The sequence below is a fragment of the Ranitomeya imitator genome, chromosome 2, assembly GCF_032444005.1.
Source record: "Ranitomeya imitator isolate aRanImi1 chromosome 2, aRanImi1.pri, whole genome shotgun sequence".
Lineage (NCBI taxonomy): Eukaryota > Metazoa > Chordata > Amphibia > Anura > Dendrobatidae > Ranitomeya > Ranitomeya imitator.
The window spans coordinates 751653526-751671492 of record NC_091283.1 but is presented as its reverse complement, the minus strand read 5'-3'; the positions used below and the strand labels follow the sequence as shown (position 1 = coordinate 751671492).

The 17967-nt window shown below is 41.5% G+C and overlaps 1 protein-coding gene across 8 annotated transcripts in view; it reads left to right on the top strand.

Moving 5' to 3' along the window:
* The window catches only part of GBF1 (golgi brefeldin A resistant guanine nucleotide exchange factor 1), a 349375-nt gene that overhangs the window by 250494 nt on the left and 80914 nt on the right, over positions 1-17967 (top strand). For all 8 annotated transcript variants that reach the window (XM_069753292.1, XM_069753291.1, XM_069753293.1 and 5 more), the window contains 5 exons: positions 13-101; positions 198-400; positions 2435-2558; positions 2663-2788; positions 6938-7020. In XM_069753292.1, coding sequence (XP_069609393.1) covers positions 13-101; positions 198-400; positions 2435-2558; positions 2663-2788; positions 6938-7020 — 625 coding nt within the window. The remainder of the gene's footprint in view (positions 1-12; positions 102-197; positions 401-2434; positions 2559-2662; positions 2789-6937; positions 7021-17967) is intronic.

Sequence of the window (17967 nt, the reverse complement as noted above, 5' to 3'; positions counted from 1 at the left end):
TTTTTTTTTTAGCTGACAAGAAGACTCAAAAGAAACCTCCACACTTCTCAACATCCCTTCCTACAGTCCAAGAGCTTAATGATATAAAGAACAAGAAAAAGGTATACAACTGGCGAGCATTTTCATTTTTTTGGGTGTGGCGGGACATTGTAACAAACCTATAACTTTTGATCACTTTGTGTTGGGTGTTTTCGTAGCTCCTTATAACTGGAACCGAGCAGTTTAATCAAAAATCTAAGAAAGGAATAGAGTTTCTTCAAGAAAAGAATCTCTTGACAACACCGATGGATAACAGGGAGGTAGCACAGTGGCTGAGGGAGAATCCAAGACTGGATAAGAAAATGATAGGAGAATTCGTAAGTGATCGCAAGAGCCTTGATCTACTTGAGAGCTTTGTGGGGTGAGTCATTGCAGCTGGATAATCAATTATTAAAATTTATTATTTGCAAAAACAGAATTGCTCAATTTGGAGATGAATTGATTCATAAAATGAATGCCACTGTTGCTGTGACTAGCTGAGACGTTTTCACAATGTATCCAATCATGTCTTCCGTCAGCCACGTACATAATCGGCACAAAGGTCTCTCTGGACAGATTGCTGCAATGGTCAGTGTAAGGGTATGTGCACACGTTCAGGATTTTTCGCGATAAAAACGCATAAAAAGCCCATACATATGCATCCTATCATTTAGAATGCATTCTGCAATTTTTGTGCACATGATGCGTTTTTTTTCCGCGAAAAGAAACGCATCACGGTAAAAAAAAAAAGCAGCATGTTCATTAATTTTGCGGATTTTTCACGTCTTTCCCGCTATTTAATGCATTGGGGGAAAAATGCATGCGGATTTCTGGCAGAAATGTCTGTTTTTTGTCAGGAAATTTCTGCAAGAAATCCTGAACGTGTGCACATGCCCTAAGGGTATGTTCACACGTCAGGATTATTTGCAGAAATTTCCTGAACAAAACCGGACTCTTTCTGCAGGAAATCCGCATGTGTTTTTTTGTGTGCTGTTTTTATGCAGATTTTTCGTGTTTTTTCCCGGAGCTTTCCAATGCATTAAATAGCGGGAAATCCACGAAAAATCCACAAAATTAATGAACATGCTGCATTTTTTCCGCGATGCGTTTTTATCGCAGTAAAAAAACGCAACATATGCACAAATATTGCGGATTGCTTTCTATTAATAGGATGCTAAATGGATGCGCTTTTCGCGGTTTTATAGCAACAAAACTTGAAATATCCGGAACGTGTGCACACAACCTTAAGCTGCGTTTTTTTCTTTTTCTCCTTTATCAGAATCGAATCTTTTATTTTTCTCATCCATTTCTGTTTCACTAAAGCAGGTAGACTGTCAGAACCTTTTTCTTTTACATATTGATTCTTGACACTGGTTCAGTTAGACACGGGTGAAAACTAATGTATATGTAGGCATTACAATAGTGTTTCCAATTCTGGTTAGTGATTCCTCAGTAAAGAACATCAGCAAAGAGATGTCACCTGGATACAGGCGTGCTGATTTCTCAACTATTTTCTCCAGAAGTAAACAAGAAAGCAAAGCATTCACTGACAGCATGCAGAGATCTAAAAGAATATCGGTTATTTGCATAACTTGATTATGCAATATGTATGCTCTATATACTTGAAAACCCTTCAGTCATTCTTGTTCAGGCCATACAATCACCTACAGTAAATCGAAGGTCAAAAGCTATATAGAAATAATCTGTGTAAGTGGAGCCGTTCACCATCTGATAATTCTTGGTGCGGTCTCCAGAACTCGTGTAGATGAACCCCTTCGCTGTAAGGCTAGGTTCACATTGCGTTAGTGGGTGTCCGCTAACGGAATCCGTTGCATGGCGCAATTGTCGCAATTAACGCTATGTAACGGATCCGCTAGCGCACCCATTGACTGCAATGTGCTAACGGATCGCCAACGTATGCCATTTTTGGCATGCATCAGCGCTGTCCCGTTAATTTCGGACGGACCTCGAACGCTTGCAGCGTTCAGGGTCCGTTCTTCACTAGCACAGATCGGGCATCTGCGCTACCGGGATTGCCAAACACAATCCATTTTTGGACATTGCGTTAGCCCATTCCGTTAGCGTATCCGCTAAACGGATTGCACTAACGCAATGTGAACCTAGCCTTAGTGTAGTTCACTGTATATTTAGCGTGTTACTCATGTTTCATTATTTTTTATTTCTTTATGTAAGTTTTACTAAACAAAGCTCAAACCATTTTCCGGAGCTTAGTATTTTTTTTTTTTTTTTTTACTATGGAAAAGAATATTCAAGAAAAATAAGGAGTGATGATTAATTGAAGCCAATAATAAAAATGTATGATTTGTGGTTTATAGACACTCAAAAAAGCACTATTGTGTTTGTCATGTTACAACTGTCTTTTTCTCAATCATTTCTTTCACTTTATATCGTTCAGAACGTTTCAGTTCCAAGGCTTAAGAATTGATGAAGCATTAAGACTTTACCTTGAAGCCTTCCGTTTACCAGGGGAAGCGCCTGTGATTCACAGGTTACTGGAGGCATTTACCGAGCATTGGAGGGTGAGGGAAGCCAAGTATCTTAAAAACATTTTTTTTTAGAAAAAATTGCATTCACAATCTTTTAACAAATATAAAAATGCCACATATTCTCTTCCCTTTTCCAGAAATCTAATGGAACGCCATTCGCCAATAGTGATGGCTGCTTTGCCTTGGCATATGCCGTCATTATGCTTAACACTGATCAACACAATCACAACGTCCGCAAACAGAATGTGCCAATGACTCTAGAGGTGAGCTAATACTTAAATTTACATCTCATTTTGCATCCTTGCATTAATGGCACAGACCCACAGAACAAAAACTAGACCTGAACAATAATAGTTGGAATTGCAGGGTTATTTCATTTTCCTCTATTTCAATACAGTTTATAATAAATTAAGTTGCAATATTCAAAAGCACCACTAATCCTTTAACCCCATAACGGCCGCCGATGCGCTTTTTAACGGCAGCAATTAAGGGTACTTATTCCTCAGCGCCACTTTTTAACGTTGCTGAGAAATAAGTGTATAGCGCCCCCAGCGGGAAAATCTCCAGGGTCTCGGCTACCAGGGGTAGCTGAGAACCCAGAGAACATGGTCCAGGTCGGCTTTTACCGACCCCAGTCTTGTGACTTGTGTACCAGAGGAGAGAGAAATGGGATCCCAGACCCCCCCCTCCCCCCCACCGGTACTTCGGGCTTTCCTGGACCCTCCTGCTTCATCCCCCGACCCTCCATGTAATTTTCCAGGAAGAATGGTGGGCCCTCCGAGATCTGCCAGCTGGCAACTATAGGAGATTTTTCCTATTCACAGTGATCAAAATTAAAAAAAAAAAAAGTAAATCAAACCCCCCTTAGTTAGGGGTTTGGGGTAGGGCTGTGTTAGGCTACTTTCACACTAGCGTTGTTTTCAATACGTCGCAATGCGTCGAATCCGACGCTAGTGTGAAAGTAGCCTAAGGGTTGGATTTAAAATGGGGGGGGGGTTTCCATTGTTTAAGAACATCAGGGGGTCTCCAAACGTGACATGGCACCTGCTATTGATTCCACCCAATTTTCCTTTCATAAAGTCGAATGGTGCTCCCACCCTTCTGATCCCTGCCATGTGCCCAAACAGTGGCTTTCCCCCACATACGGGGTATCGGCGTACTCGGGAGAATTTACGCAACAAATTTTGTGGATCATTTTCTCCTGATACCCTTGTGAAAATGAAAAAGTTTGATTCCACAGTAATTTTTTTGTGAAAAAAGTAAAATGTTCATTTTTTTCATTCCACATTGCTTTTGTCCTGAAACCTGAAAGGTTAATAAACTTCTTGAATGTGGTTTTGAGCACCTTGACGTGTGCAGTTTTTAGAATGGTGTCACTTTTGTGTATTTTTTGTTGTATTGACCCCCCAAACTCACTTCAAATGTGAGGTGGTCCCTAAAAAAAATGGTTTTGTAAGTTTTGTTGGAGAAATGAGAAATCACTGGTCAAGTTTTAACCCTTATACCTTTCTAACAAAAAGAAACTGTAAATTCAAACTTGTCCTGATGTAAGGTTGACAGGTGGTAAATTTTGTTTATTAAGTTTTTTTGTGTGACGCCACTCTGTGATTTAAGGGCACATAAATTAAAAGTTTGAAAATTGCAAAATTTTCAAAATATTTGCTAAATTTCCTTTCTTTTCATAAATATACGCAAGTCATACCGAAGAAATTTTACCATTGGAATTAAAAAATGGGGGGAAAAATTACTGTTTAGGTGACGGGGCTATTCTAAAAGAACAAAAAAGCTGATTTATATTTATTTTCTGCTCGCCATTCGTGACCCCTTTTTTTTATTTTTCATACACAAATAAGCATTACAGATGCTGACAGCAGGTGGATATCTGTAGAACATCTGAATTCCCGTGTTGGACTTTTTCAGTCATTGTCAGATGCTGTATTTCATACTGAATCACAAATTTGCATCCCTAGAGATGAAGGCCATATGAGGCCTCTGATCACTCCAGCAATCGATCAGTTGTTTTGTGCGGCAGCTTATCCAATGGCGGAATTGTCATCCAAGAGAACAAACTTCATAGACCAACCACACTTGACGAGCTATTCTGAAAATGCCATCTAAAATCCCTAACGTGGTCTGCTTCATAGTGCAATTATTGGGGCTCTGTCTTTTAAAATACCCTTTTATGTTTATATTATACACTGTGTGCAGAATTATTAGGCAAGTTGTATTTTAGAGGATTATTTTTATTATTGATCAACAATTATGTTCTCAATCAACCCAAAAGACTCATAAATATCAAAGCTTAATATTTTTGGAAGTTGGAGTGGGTTTTTTTTTAGATTTGGCTACCTTGGGAGGATATCTGTTTGTGCAGGTAACTATTACTGTGCAGAATTATTAGGCAGCTTAATAAAAACCAAATATATTCCCATCCCACTTCTTTATTTTCACCAGGTAAACCAATATCCCTTCACAAAATTTAGAAATAAACATTTCTGACATGCAAAAACAAAACCCCAAAAAATTAGTGACCAATATAGCCACCTTTCTTTATGATGACACTCAACAGCCTTCCATCCATAGATTCTGTCCGTTGCTTGATCTGTTTACGATCAACATTGCGTGCAGCAGCCTCCCAGACACTGTTCCGAGAGATGTACTGTTTTCCCTCCTTGTAGATCTCACATTTTATGAGGGACCACAGGTTCTCCATGGGGTTCAGATCAGGTGAACAAGGGGGCCATGTCATTATTTTTTCTTCTTTGAGACCTTTACTGGCCAGCCATGCTGTGGAGTAGTTGGAGGCATGTGATGGAGCTCTGTCCTGCATGAAAATCATGTTTTTCTTGAACGATACCGACTTTTTCCTGTACCACTGCTTGAAGAAGTTGTCTTCCAGAAACTGGTAGTAGGTCTGGGAGTTGAGCTTCACTCCATCCTCAATCTGAAAAGGTCCCACAAGTTCATCTTTGATGATACCAGCCCATACCAGTCCCCCACCTCCACCTTGCTGGCATCTGAGTCGGAGTGGAGCTCTCTGCCCTTTACTGATCCAGCCTCTGGCCCATCCATCTGGCCCATCAAGAGTCACTCTCATTTCATCAGTCCATAGAACCTTTGAAAAGTCAGTTTTAAGATATTTCTTGGCCCAGTCTTGACGTTTTATCTTATGTTTCTTGTTCAAAGGTGGTCATTTTTCAGCCTTCCTTACCTTGGCCATGTCCCTGAGTATCGCACACCTTATGCTTTTTGTTACTCCAGCAAAGTTGCAGCTCTGAAATATGGCAAAACTGGTGGCAAATGGCATCTTGGCAGCTTCATGCTTGATTTTCCTCAATTCATGGGCAGTTATTTTGTGCCTTTTTTGCCCAACACGCTTCTTACGACCCTGTTGGCTATTTGCCATGATACGCTTGATTGTTCGGTGATCACGCTTCAAAAGTTTGGCAATTTCAAGACTGCTGCGTCCCTCTGCAAGACATCTCACAATTTTGGACTTTTCAGAGCCCGTCAAATCTTTCTTCTGACCCATTTTGCCAAAAGAAAGGAAGTTGCCTAATAATTAAGCACACCTTTTATAGAGTTTTGATGTCCTTAGACAACAACCCCTCCTCATTACAGAGATACACATCACCTGATTTACTTAATTGGTAGTTGGCTCTCAAGCCTGAACAGCTTGGAGTAGGACAACATGTATAAAAAGTATCATGTGATCAAAATACAACTTGCCTAATAATTCTGCACACAGTGTATTATAGCTTTGTAGTAAACCTAATTGGTTCTGGATTCCCGCTGAATGACTGATGAAAAAAAAGAAAAGAATTGAACAAAGTATATTGGGAAATTGTATGTTTTGTACTGCATTAGGCCTCATTAAGACGTCATGTCGTTCACAATGTTAATGACGGCCAGCACAATGAAGCCAACTATGTGTTGTCTGTGATCTCCATGGAATCATAGACTTGTATGGGTCATTTTCATCCATGATGCCATTAAAAAATGGACTTGTCCCTGTGATTTTTGCACAGGCACACAGTCTGGAAAAAAAAGGCTGCTGACCATCTTGTGCGGGCATATTGAGTTGTTGAATTTCAACTACCTGATATTTTGTTCTCTGGAGGAAATAAGCGGCCACTAGTAGGGTCTTGCAGCAAATCACTCCTCTCTTTGTACTTAAAAACACATGCATGGTGGCCGGAGCTGAGGGTGCACGTGTATCACTGGTATCAGCAGACTGCTACATATTGTGTGTTCCCTGCCTTAGTTTGGTGAATTGAATTATTGTTTGTTACTTCCCCGTTTGTAAAGTGCTGTTGCATATGCTGGCGCTATGTAAAACAGAATTTTCATTATAACATTATTTCTAATTATGTACCCCAGTATCTTACTGTGTTGGTTTTTTTTGTATTTAGGAATTCAGGAAAAATTTGAAAGGTGTCAATGGTGGGAAAGACTTTGACCAAGATATGCTTGAAGATATTTATCATGCCATCAAGTAAGTCATCAGTCATGTATTTCTTCTGTTTGGGTGTTCCTATAATGAAGCCTATGCACTGTGTGCACAATTATTAGGCAATTTGTATTTTTTACTATTCAACAGCTACAGTACTTTCGATTAATCCAAACTGTTAATAAACTTGAATTTTTAAGAAGGTAAAAAATAAGGTTTTGTCTTTCTTTTGGAATACTTGTGTGCAGAATTATTGGGTAACTTTTAGGGTATGTGTCCAAAGGCCAGACTACATCCGAATTAGCTGCGGATTGAACGCGTTCAACCAGCAGCGTCCAGATGTTACAGCATAGTGGAGGGGATTTTATGAAATCCCGTCTCCACTATGCGTGCAAACAAGCATCCGGCGGCCCTGCATTTACGGACATACGTTGCGTATTTATAACAGGGTCCTATGTATAGGGTGCAGCGATTCCGGATGTGTGTAACAAACACATCCGGAGTCACAGCGCGTACAGAAGGGGACGGCGCTTTGGGCGGAGCGGGTTTTCCGCTCCGTCCAAAGTGTCGACAATCCGGACCATGGACACGCACCCTTAGTGTGCAGAGTTATCATGCAATTAAATGGAAGGGAGAATAATAACTAAACAACTGAAAGTGTACAAAAAACATAAAGTTTGTGGCCAATGTAGCCCTCCTTTTCAAGAACAGTCATCAGTCTTCCATCCATCGAGCCTTCGTTTCCTAATGTATTCACTAAGCAGCGGAAACTTCGATGTTGTGATGAAGCATTGTCCTACATAAAAATCATGGTTTTCTTAAACAATGCAGACTTTTTCCTGTACCACTGCTTGTAGAAAGTGTCTTCTTAAAACTGTCAGTGGATTTAGAAGTTGATTTAGGTGCAACTAGCTCATCTTTAATACCAGCTCATAGCAGTACCTCACTATCGGATGAGATCTGTGCTTATGACTGATCCAGCCATTAGCTCATCCATCTGGTCCATTACCGTAAGTATATTCTCATCTCATCAGTCCGTAAAACCTTTGAAAAACCTGTCGTCAGATATTCCTTGGCCCAATCTTGATTTTGTGTCTTGCTCAGTGGTGGTTGCGTTTCAGCCTTACTTACCTCAGCTATATCTTTGAGGACTGAACACCTTGTACTTCTGGGATCTCCAGGGAAGTTTCAGTTCTGGAATATGACAGAACCAGAGGATAATGGAATCCTGGCGCTTCATCTTTGATTCTTCTCAAATCTTTGCCAGTTAATGTGCTGCTTTTTTTTTTTTCCATCATTTTTTTTGTGACCTTGTTGACTATTTGCAACAAAACTTTTGATGGTTCTGTGATCACATACAATATCATAGCAATTTCAAGAGTGCTGCATCCCTCTGTAAGGCCTCTTTCACATTTCCGTCGTTGGCTGTGCGTCATAGTGCAGTGAAATCGCGCGTCGACGGACGTTGTGAAAAAAGAGGAAAACGTGTGTGACGCATCCAGTATTATGATGGATGCGTCGACTGAGTTCCTGGCCGAATTTTATAATATGAGAGAGAACGTTTTTTTCCGCACGACGGACCGCTATTTTCCGACGGATCCAGTGCACAACGGATGAAACTGATGGCCATCCGTCACAATCCTTCGCTAATACAAGTCTATGGGAAAAAACAGGATCCTGCAGAAAAATTTGCAGGATCCTGTTTTTTCAAAACTCGATGGATTTCCACGTGAGACAAAAGAAGGAAGTGTGAAAGAGGCCTTAGACTTGTAACCATATTTTTACTTTCCAGTCAGTTAAATTTCTTCTTTGGCACATTTTGCCTGAGAATAACAAGCTGCCTAATAATTCATAACCTTGATGCATCCCTTAGGCCTCACCCTTCCTTATTACACAAATACACATCACCTGATCTCCTTCATCCAATAAGCATTCACGTTTAAATTGCTGGAAATTTGCATACAAATGATAGTCAAAATACTCACTTGCCTAATCATTCTGCACACAGTGTCCTCTGCAGGAATATTCATTACTGCACAATTATTCCATTTTTGCAGGTGTCTTCTGCCTCTTGTGTTTTTAGCAGTAAGGCTCTGATGACAAACTCAATTTTGTGTGTGGCCTCTCCAGACACATTGCATTAAAACAGTAGGAAAGGGGTGAAAACACAGAAAGCTGTGCAAAATGGTATTCAACCGAAAAGCGTCTTCTTGGGCAAGATTGGAAAATCCTGTTCTTTCATGTTGCTTTATTGTTACTAGTAAAGGGATTGCAAAAAGCAGGAAAACGACGGTCCAGGATATTAGTAGCATATTGTAATATTTGATATTCTGTTTATTTCCTTTTTTCCCATAGTCCACATAACCAGTTGATCAGGTTTCCGTTGGCTCAGTTCTGCACCTCTTCTAGCTGTTAAGAAGCTGGGCTCTTTCAGTGCTCACAGCTGTTTATAGGCAGCTAGGGCTTAAATGCAGTCTGCTCAGTAAACCCAACACCAGAGGCTTCAAAGCTCAGGGGATTACAATACTCAGGAGACAGGATGTGATCTCTGGCACTCCTCTGCTTTCATTTCTCTTTTCAATGCTAGAAGCTTTAAGGAGGTCAGTCTGGGAATGTCTTGGGTGATGCACAGACTTCTGCACACAGTACATCAAGTGACTGCGTCCATGGATAGCGCCGGCTCACTGAGCTTGGAGTGAAAACTTAATTGTTGCATACAAGGGCATATTGGCACGGAAGCAGCCGCCTTCTTCACTGGTTGGCGACTATCTGACACACTGTGATTGCTGTATGTGCAGAGATGTTTGTAATTCATTGTTGGGGTCCCCAAGAGTTTTTTTTTTTTTTTATAAACTGCAGTATCTGTTTTTGCCTTTTTGCTTATGGATTTGAATTGGCATTGTTGCAGCTTTCTTTTTTCTACCATTCAAATGAAAATTCTTGGTGGCTGCACATACTGATTTTATTGAAAGTGTTATTCAACTCCCACCTTCCCTTCCCCTCACATTCCACCCCCAAAAAAGTTATCCCCTTTATAATTCATGCTTGTTTGCGTGAAGAGGATGGGAATAACCCTTTAACAAGCTCAATACTCTGCTCTTCCTCTTTGTTTTTTTGTTGTTGTTTTTTTCATTCATTTCACAGTTTTCTTAATTAGTTTTCCACCACTTTGATATTGATGAATTATTCATTGGATAAATCATCAATATAGGAACAGTGGGTGGTCGACACACCGGATGTAAACCGTGTACAGAGCAAAACAGCACAGCCCCATACATTAGTGGCTGCTTCCCGGTACTATAAAACAGCTCTTATTCAGATGAGTTTATCTGCAGTACCCAGCAGCAGCCACTATACGGGTTTCATAGCTGCACTGTTTTTTTGTTTTGTGTTTTGTTTTGTTTTTTAACTCTTTTTATTGAAAGATTCGGCAAAAAAATATAACAGACGTGACATTGCAGTGTAAAATCAGAGTAATCCAACACATCATCTTTCACAATATCAATGATAAAATCATACTCTCAATGACAAAACAAACAAATAAAATAAGTAAAATAGAACATTAAACATAATGTATTCTCAGCAGCATTGCACCATCAACCAAGAAGTTCTGTATCAAGGTTCTGAGTATGTAGCAGTTTAGGTTATAATAAGCAAATATTCCTGAGTCCACATATAGCATCACGTTCAGCTGTGCTGTTTTGCTTTGTATACTGTCTACATCCAGCCTCTGCCGCCATTAAAAGCTCATTTGTGAGGGTGCTTAGTGTCAAACCCCACAAAACTAATATTGATGATCTATTCTAAAGAGTACACATTTAACCCCATAAGGGACCAAGCCACTTTGTAGGTTAATGACCAGGCCTTAATTTTATGTGGCAATAACTCTGGAATGCTTCAACAGGTTCCGCTGATTCTGAGATTGTTTTTTCGTGACATATTGTACTTTATGATAGTGGTAAAATTTCTTCAAAATTTCTTGTTTATTTGTGAAAAAAATGTAAATTTGGCAGAAATTTTGAGAATGTCACAATTTTCAAGCTTTTAATTTATTTTTATACCGCTAAATCAGGGTGTTATGTCACCCAAAATAGTTAAGAAATAACATTTACCATATCTACCGTACTTTACATCAGCACAATTTTTGAAACATATATATATTTTTTTGTTAGGAAGTTATAAGGTTTAAAATTTGACCAGCGATTTCTCATTTTTCCAACAAAATTTACAAAACCATTTTTTCAGGACCACCTCACATTTGAAGTGACTTTGCGGGCCTATATGAAAGAAAATACCCAAAAGTGACACCATTCTAAAAACTGCACCCCTCAAGGTGTTCAAAACCACATTCAAGAAGTGTATTAACCCTTCAGGTGCTTCTCAAGAACTGAAGCAATGTGGAAAAAAAAGATGAACATTTAACTTATTCAGAAAAGTTTTACTTCAGACCCAATTGTTTTTATTTTGTCAATAATATTTGTTGTGCAGTTCCTCCTGAGTACACCGATACCTCATGTTTGTAGGATGACCACTCTTTAGGGGCATGGCAGGGCTCGGAAGGGAAGGAGCACTATTTGAGGTTTTGAACGTAAAATTTGCTGGAATCGAGAGCGGATGCCATGTCACGTTTAGAGAGCCCCTGATGTGCCTAAACTGTGGAACCCCCCGAAAGTGACCCCATTGTGGAAACTAGACCCCTCAAGGAAAGTATTTAGATGCATGGTGAACGCCTTGAACCCCCAGGTGCTTCACAGAAGTTTAGAAAGAAGAGCCGTGAAAATTAAATTTCACATTTTTCCACAAAAATCATCTTTTAGCACCAATATTTTATTTTAGCAAAGGCAGCAGGAGAAAATGGACCCCAAAAATTGTTGTGCAATTTCTCATGAGAATGCCGATACCCCATGTGTCGATGACGACAACTGTTTGAGCGCACGGCTGGACCCGGAATGGAAGGAGAAAGGTTTGACTTTTTGAACAGAAAATTGTCTGGAATCTATAGCTGACGCCATGTCACTTTTGGAGGGCCCCTGATGTGCCTAGACAGTGGAAACTCCCCACAAGTGATACCATTTTGGAAACTAGACCCCTCAAGGAACTTATCTAGATGTGTGGTGAGCATCTTGAACCCTTGCTTTACAGAAGATAACAGAGCTAAGTAAAAAAAAAATACATTTTTCCCACACAAATTCTTTTAGCCCCAAATTTTTATTTTCTCAAGTATAACAGGAGAAAATGGACCCCATAATTTGTTGTGCAATTTCTCCTGAGTGTTCCAATACCCCATGTGTGAAAACTACTTTTGAGACAAATGGGAAGGAGCGCCATATTATAATGCAGATTTTACTATTATGGTTTGATGGTGCCATGACCCACTGGGAGTGCCCCTGTGGTGGCAGAACAGTAGAACGCCCCATAAGTGGCCCCATTTTACAAACTACACCTCTAAATGAATTAATCTTGGGGTGTAATGATCATATTGATACCAAGGGTGTGTCACAGAATTTTATACTATTGGCATGGGCAGTGAAGAAAAATTAATTATATTTTTATCACAAAAATCTTGTTTTAGCCCCAGATTTAACATTTTCACACAAGAAGTGGGTAAAATTGGCACCAGAATGTGTCCCACAATTTCTGCTGAATATAGAAATAGACCATAGGTGGCTGTACAGTACTGCTTAGCCATACGGAGAGTCTCTAGGGATGGAGCGCTATTTGCCTCCTGAAGCGCAGATTTTCCTAGAATAGTTTGCGGACTCCCATGTACAGAGCTCCCTAAGTGCAAGAGAGCATAATTCCCCTTCCCCTCCCCACGCCTCCCAAGTGACCCCATTTTGGAAATTATACCCCTTCCTAATGTGAATGCTAAGGGTATGTTCACACGTTCAGGATTTCCATCCTTTTTTTTTCCTGACTGTTTTTTAAAAAACTGCAGCTCTTGGCAGAAAACGCAGGTCCTTTTTTTGGTCCTTTTTTGGTCCGTTTTTGATGCGTTTTTTGATGCGTTTTTTTGATGCAGTTTTCTAGCCAGAGTCTGTGTGTTTTCTAGGAATTTTTTTAGGGTTAAAATGACTGAAAATACCCTAACCCTACCCCTACCCCTAACCCTAACCCTAACCCTACCCCTAACCCTACCCCTACCCCTATTCTAACCTTAGTGAAAAAAAAAAAAAAAAAAAATTCTTTATTTTTTTTATTGTCCCTACCTATGGGGGTGACAAAGTGGGGGGGGTGTCATTTACTATTTTTTTATTTTGATCACTGAGATAGGTTATATCTCAGTGATCAAAATGCACTTTGGAACGAATCTGCCGGCCGGCAGATTCGGCGGGCGCACTGCGCATGCGCCCGCCATTTTGCAAGATGGCGGCGCCCAGGGAGAAGACGGCCGGACGGACACCGGGACGCCGGGTGAGTATAAGGGGGGGAGATTAGGGCACGGGGGGGGCATCAGAGCACTGGGGGGGGGCATCGGAGCACTGGGGGGGGCATCGGAGCACGGGGGGGCGGGATCGGAACACGGGGGGGGGGCAGCCACACTCCGCCCACGCACTTCCGCCCGCTCCCCGCACTTCCTGCTGCAGCGGTTCTGCACATCAAACCGCAGTAAAACCCGCAGATATATTTTTGATCTGCGGGTTTTACTGCGGTTTGGACCTCACAATGGAGGTCTATGGGTGCAGAACCGCTGCGGCTCCGGAAAAAGAATTGACATGCTCCTTCTTTTTTCCGGGAGCTATTCAGCGCGTCTTTTTTTTTACAATTTCCGGACCATGTGCACAGTGTGTCCTGTTTTCCATAGGGTACAGTGTACTGTACCCTGCATGGAAAACAGCTGCGGAACCGCAGGGGCAAAACCGCCGCGGTTCCGCGGTAAAAAACGCACTGTGTGAACATGGCCTATAGGTGGTTTATGCCTACTGGGTCTCAGAAGGGTGGGGCATTTGGATTTGGGAGTGCAGAATTCGCTGAATTTCTTTTTGGGGGCAATGAGCCATTTTGCTTTTGCAGAGCCTTTATACTACCAGGAACGTGGAAGCCTCCTATATGACGGACCTGAGTAGGGACTTGAGGTTTTTTTTTGTGTGGATTGAGTTGAAGCTTTTATCTGGAATATTTTTCATAACGTTTGTGATCATTTATCCAGCGCTCTACGCTGAGCACATACTTTGGTGTTTCCATCTAAATCTCTGAGCTACGTGACAGATGAAACCCTCGATGGATCCATTCACTATAATGAGGCAGCAGAGATACTCTGGACTCTGTCTGGCCTCTGTACAGCTTTGTTCTTTCAGAAGTGCACAAAACTGGTGGACAGCGTTTTTATGCATGCCGAAAAAGATACACTGTCGGATCACAGGTCCTATGACGTTCACAGTGCCTCCATCTGCCTCAGTAGGCCGGTGTCACACTTAGCGTAGGGAAATACTGTCTGTTTTTTTACATCCGTAATACGCAGAAAAGTTCCTGAACATTGATCCGTATTCAATGCGAGGATGCAAAAATTATCAATGTGTCGTCCGTATGGCATCTGTACGGCAAGATTTTCTCACCGGCTTGCAAAATGGACATAGAATGGATCCATGGGCTCAAATATTCGTACCGTATATACTCGAGTATAAGCCGACCTGAGTATAAGCCAACCCCCCCTAATTTTGCCACATAAAACTGGAAAAACTTAATGACTCGAGTATAAGGCTAGGGTAGAAAATGCAACAGCTACTGGTAAATTTCAAAAATATAATGCTCCATAAAGTTCATGATGGGCCCATATAATGCTCCATACAGTTGATGGTGGGCCCATATAATGCTCCATGAAGTTGATGATGGGCCCATATAATGCTCCATAAAGTTGATGATGGGCCCATGTAATGCTCCATAAAGTTGATGATGGGCCCATATAATGCTCCATAAAGTTGATGATGTGCCCATAAGATGCTCCATAGAAAAATATGCCCCATGTTAATGCTGCATACAGTTCATTATTGCCCCATAAGATGCTCCATTTAAAACTGTGCCCCTTGTAATGCTGCATACAGTTCATTATTTCCCCATAAGATGCTCCATATAAAACTGTGCCATATAGAATGTTCCATACATTTCATTATTGCCCCATAAGATGCTCCATATAAAGCTGTGCCATATAGAATGCTCCATACATTTCATTATTGCCCCATAAGATGATCCATATATAGCCACATGTAATGCTGCTGCTGCAATAAAAAAAAAAAGACATACTCACCTCTCCTTGCTTGCTGCCCGCTGCTCCTCAGCGTCCCGTCTAACCGCACTGACTGTTCAGGCAGAGGGCGGCGCGCACCCTAATATGTCATCGCACCCTCTGACCTGAACAGCCACAGCAAGAGGACGGAGCGGCGCCCGGCGGGTGGAACGCGTATAGGTGACTATGAAATACTCACCTGCTCCGGCGCGGTCCCTGGCAGCTTCTCCCGGACAGATGGTCTCCGGCGCCCGCAGCTTCTTCCTGTAGTAAGCAGTCACGTGGGACCGCTCATCACAGGCATGAATATGCGGCTCCACCCCTATGGGAGTGGAGTCCATATTCATTACTTTAATGAGTGGTCCCACGTGACCGCTGAACAGAGGAAGAGCTGCGGCACCCAGGGACCATGGGACAGGCAGGGACAGCGACAGGAGCGCCGGGACTAGGTGAGTATATGACAGTCCTCTCTCCCCCTCACCCGCTGACCCCACCGCCGATCATGACTCGAGTATAAGCCGAGGGGGGACTTTCAGCCCAAAAATTTGGGCTGAAAATCTCGGCTTATACTCGAATATATACGGGAATATATAATGTCACTGAGATATATATATATGTCAGTGAGATATATATATATTTAAATTTAATACAGCGCTAGATAGCAGAAAAGCCGATAATTCAATTGCCGTCTTTTGCGATCTCCTTCCCAAACCCGACAGGATATGAAACATGGTTTACATACAGTAAACCATTTCATATCCCTTCTTTTTTTACATATTCCTCACTACTAATGTTAGAAGTGTCTGTGTGCAAAATTTTGTGGCTCTAGCTCTTAAAATAAAGGGTTAAATCACGGAATAAATTGGCGTGGGCTCCCGCGCAATTTTCTCCGCCAGTACAACAGACATATGACATTGCAGTGTAAAATCAGAATAATTCTTCCCCCCACCCCCGTAGCGGTGGGATATGGGGTAATAAAGGGTTAATGTCACCTTGCTATTGTAAGGTGACATTAAGCCTGGTTAACCCCTTCACGACGCAGCCCTTTTTCGTTTTTGCGTTTTCGTTTTTCTCTCTTCTCCTTCCCAGAGCCGTAACTTTTTATTTTTCCGTCAATATGGCCATGTGAGGGCTTATTTTTTGCGGGATGAGTTTTACTTTGGAACGACACCATTGGTTTTACCATGTCTTGTACTAGAAAACAGGAAAAAAATTCCGTGTGGTGAAATTGCAAAAAAAAAGTGCAATCTAACTTGGCTTGGCTTTTTTTTTTTGCTAGGTTCACTAAATGCTAAAACTGACCTGCCATTGTGATTCTCTAGGTCATTACGAGTTCATAGACACCTAACATGTCTAGGTTATTTTTTTATCTAAGTAGTGAAAAAAAATTCCAAACTTTGCTAAAAAAGAAAAAAATTGCGCCATTTTCCGATACCCGTAGCGTCTCAATTTTTCGTGATCTGGGGTCAAATGAGGGCTTATTTTTTGCGTGCCGAGCTGACGTTTTTAATAATACCACTTTTGTGCAGATACATTCTTTTGATCGCTCGTTATTGCATTTTAATGCAATGTCGTGGCGACAAGAAAAACATAATTCTGGCGTTTCAAATTTTTTTCTCGCTACGCTGTTTAGCTATCAGGTTAATGCTTTTTTTTAATGATAGATCGGGCGATTCTGAACGCGGCGATACCAAATATGTGTAGGTTTGATTTTTTTTTTATTGTTTTATTTTGGATGGGGCAAAAGGGGGGTGATTTAAACTTTTAGATTTTATTTTTTTCATATTTAACTTTTGCCATGCTTCAATAGCCTCCATGGGAGGCTAGAAGCTGGCACAGCTCGATCGGCTCAGCTACATAGCAGCAATCATCAGATCGCTGCTATGTAGCTTAATTGCAGGCTTGCTATGAGCTCTGACCACAGGGTTGCACTCACAGCAGGCCGGCATCAGTAACCATTGAGGTCTCAAGGACCTCTATGGTTACTATCCTGACGCATCGCTGACCCCCGATCATGTGACGGGGGTCGGCGATGCGCTCATTTCCGGCCACGCGGCAGGAAGCGGTAGTTAAATGCTGCTGTCAGCTGTTTTGTACAGCGGCATTTAATTGGTTAATAGTGGCAGGTGGATCGCGATTCCACCTGCCGCTGTTGCGCGCACATGTCAGCTGTACATAACAGCTGACATGTCGCGACTTTGATGTGGGCTCAGCGCCGGAGCCCACATCAAAGGGGGAGACATGACATGCGCCGTACTAGTACGAGGCATGTCGTGAAGGGGTTAAAAATTGAGGTGTCAATAAGACACCTATCCATTATTAATCCAATATTAATAAAGGGTTAAAAAACACACATTTGGAAAAAAGTATTTTAATGAAATAAATACACATGGTGTTGTAATATCTTTATTATGCGCTCAATCCAATTGAAGACCCTTGTCACCTGAACAAAGTTGAAATTAAAAAAACTAAAATTTCCCATACCTCTCCGGCGTTAGTCAAGTCCCACGATGTAAATCCATCTGAAGGGGTTAAATAATTTTACAGCCAGGAGCCTGCTAATGTAGCTGTTGCCCCTGCCTGTAAAAACTGGTGAATGAATGGAATGCAGGGGAATGTAGCATCGTAGACTTGTGGTGCTGCGCCCCCTGATAGCATAACCTCATATGAACTCTACTGTGAGAAAATATTCAGAAAAATTCATTCTATACTCACCTTTCGTGACGCGAATCTGCCGTCCGTTACCGCTGGCATTAACCCTGTGTGAG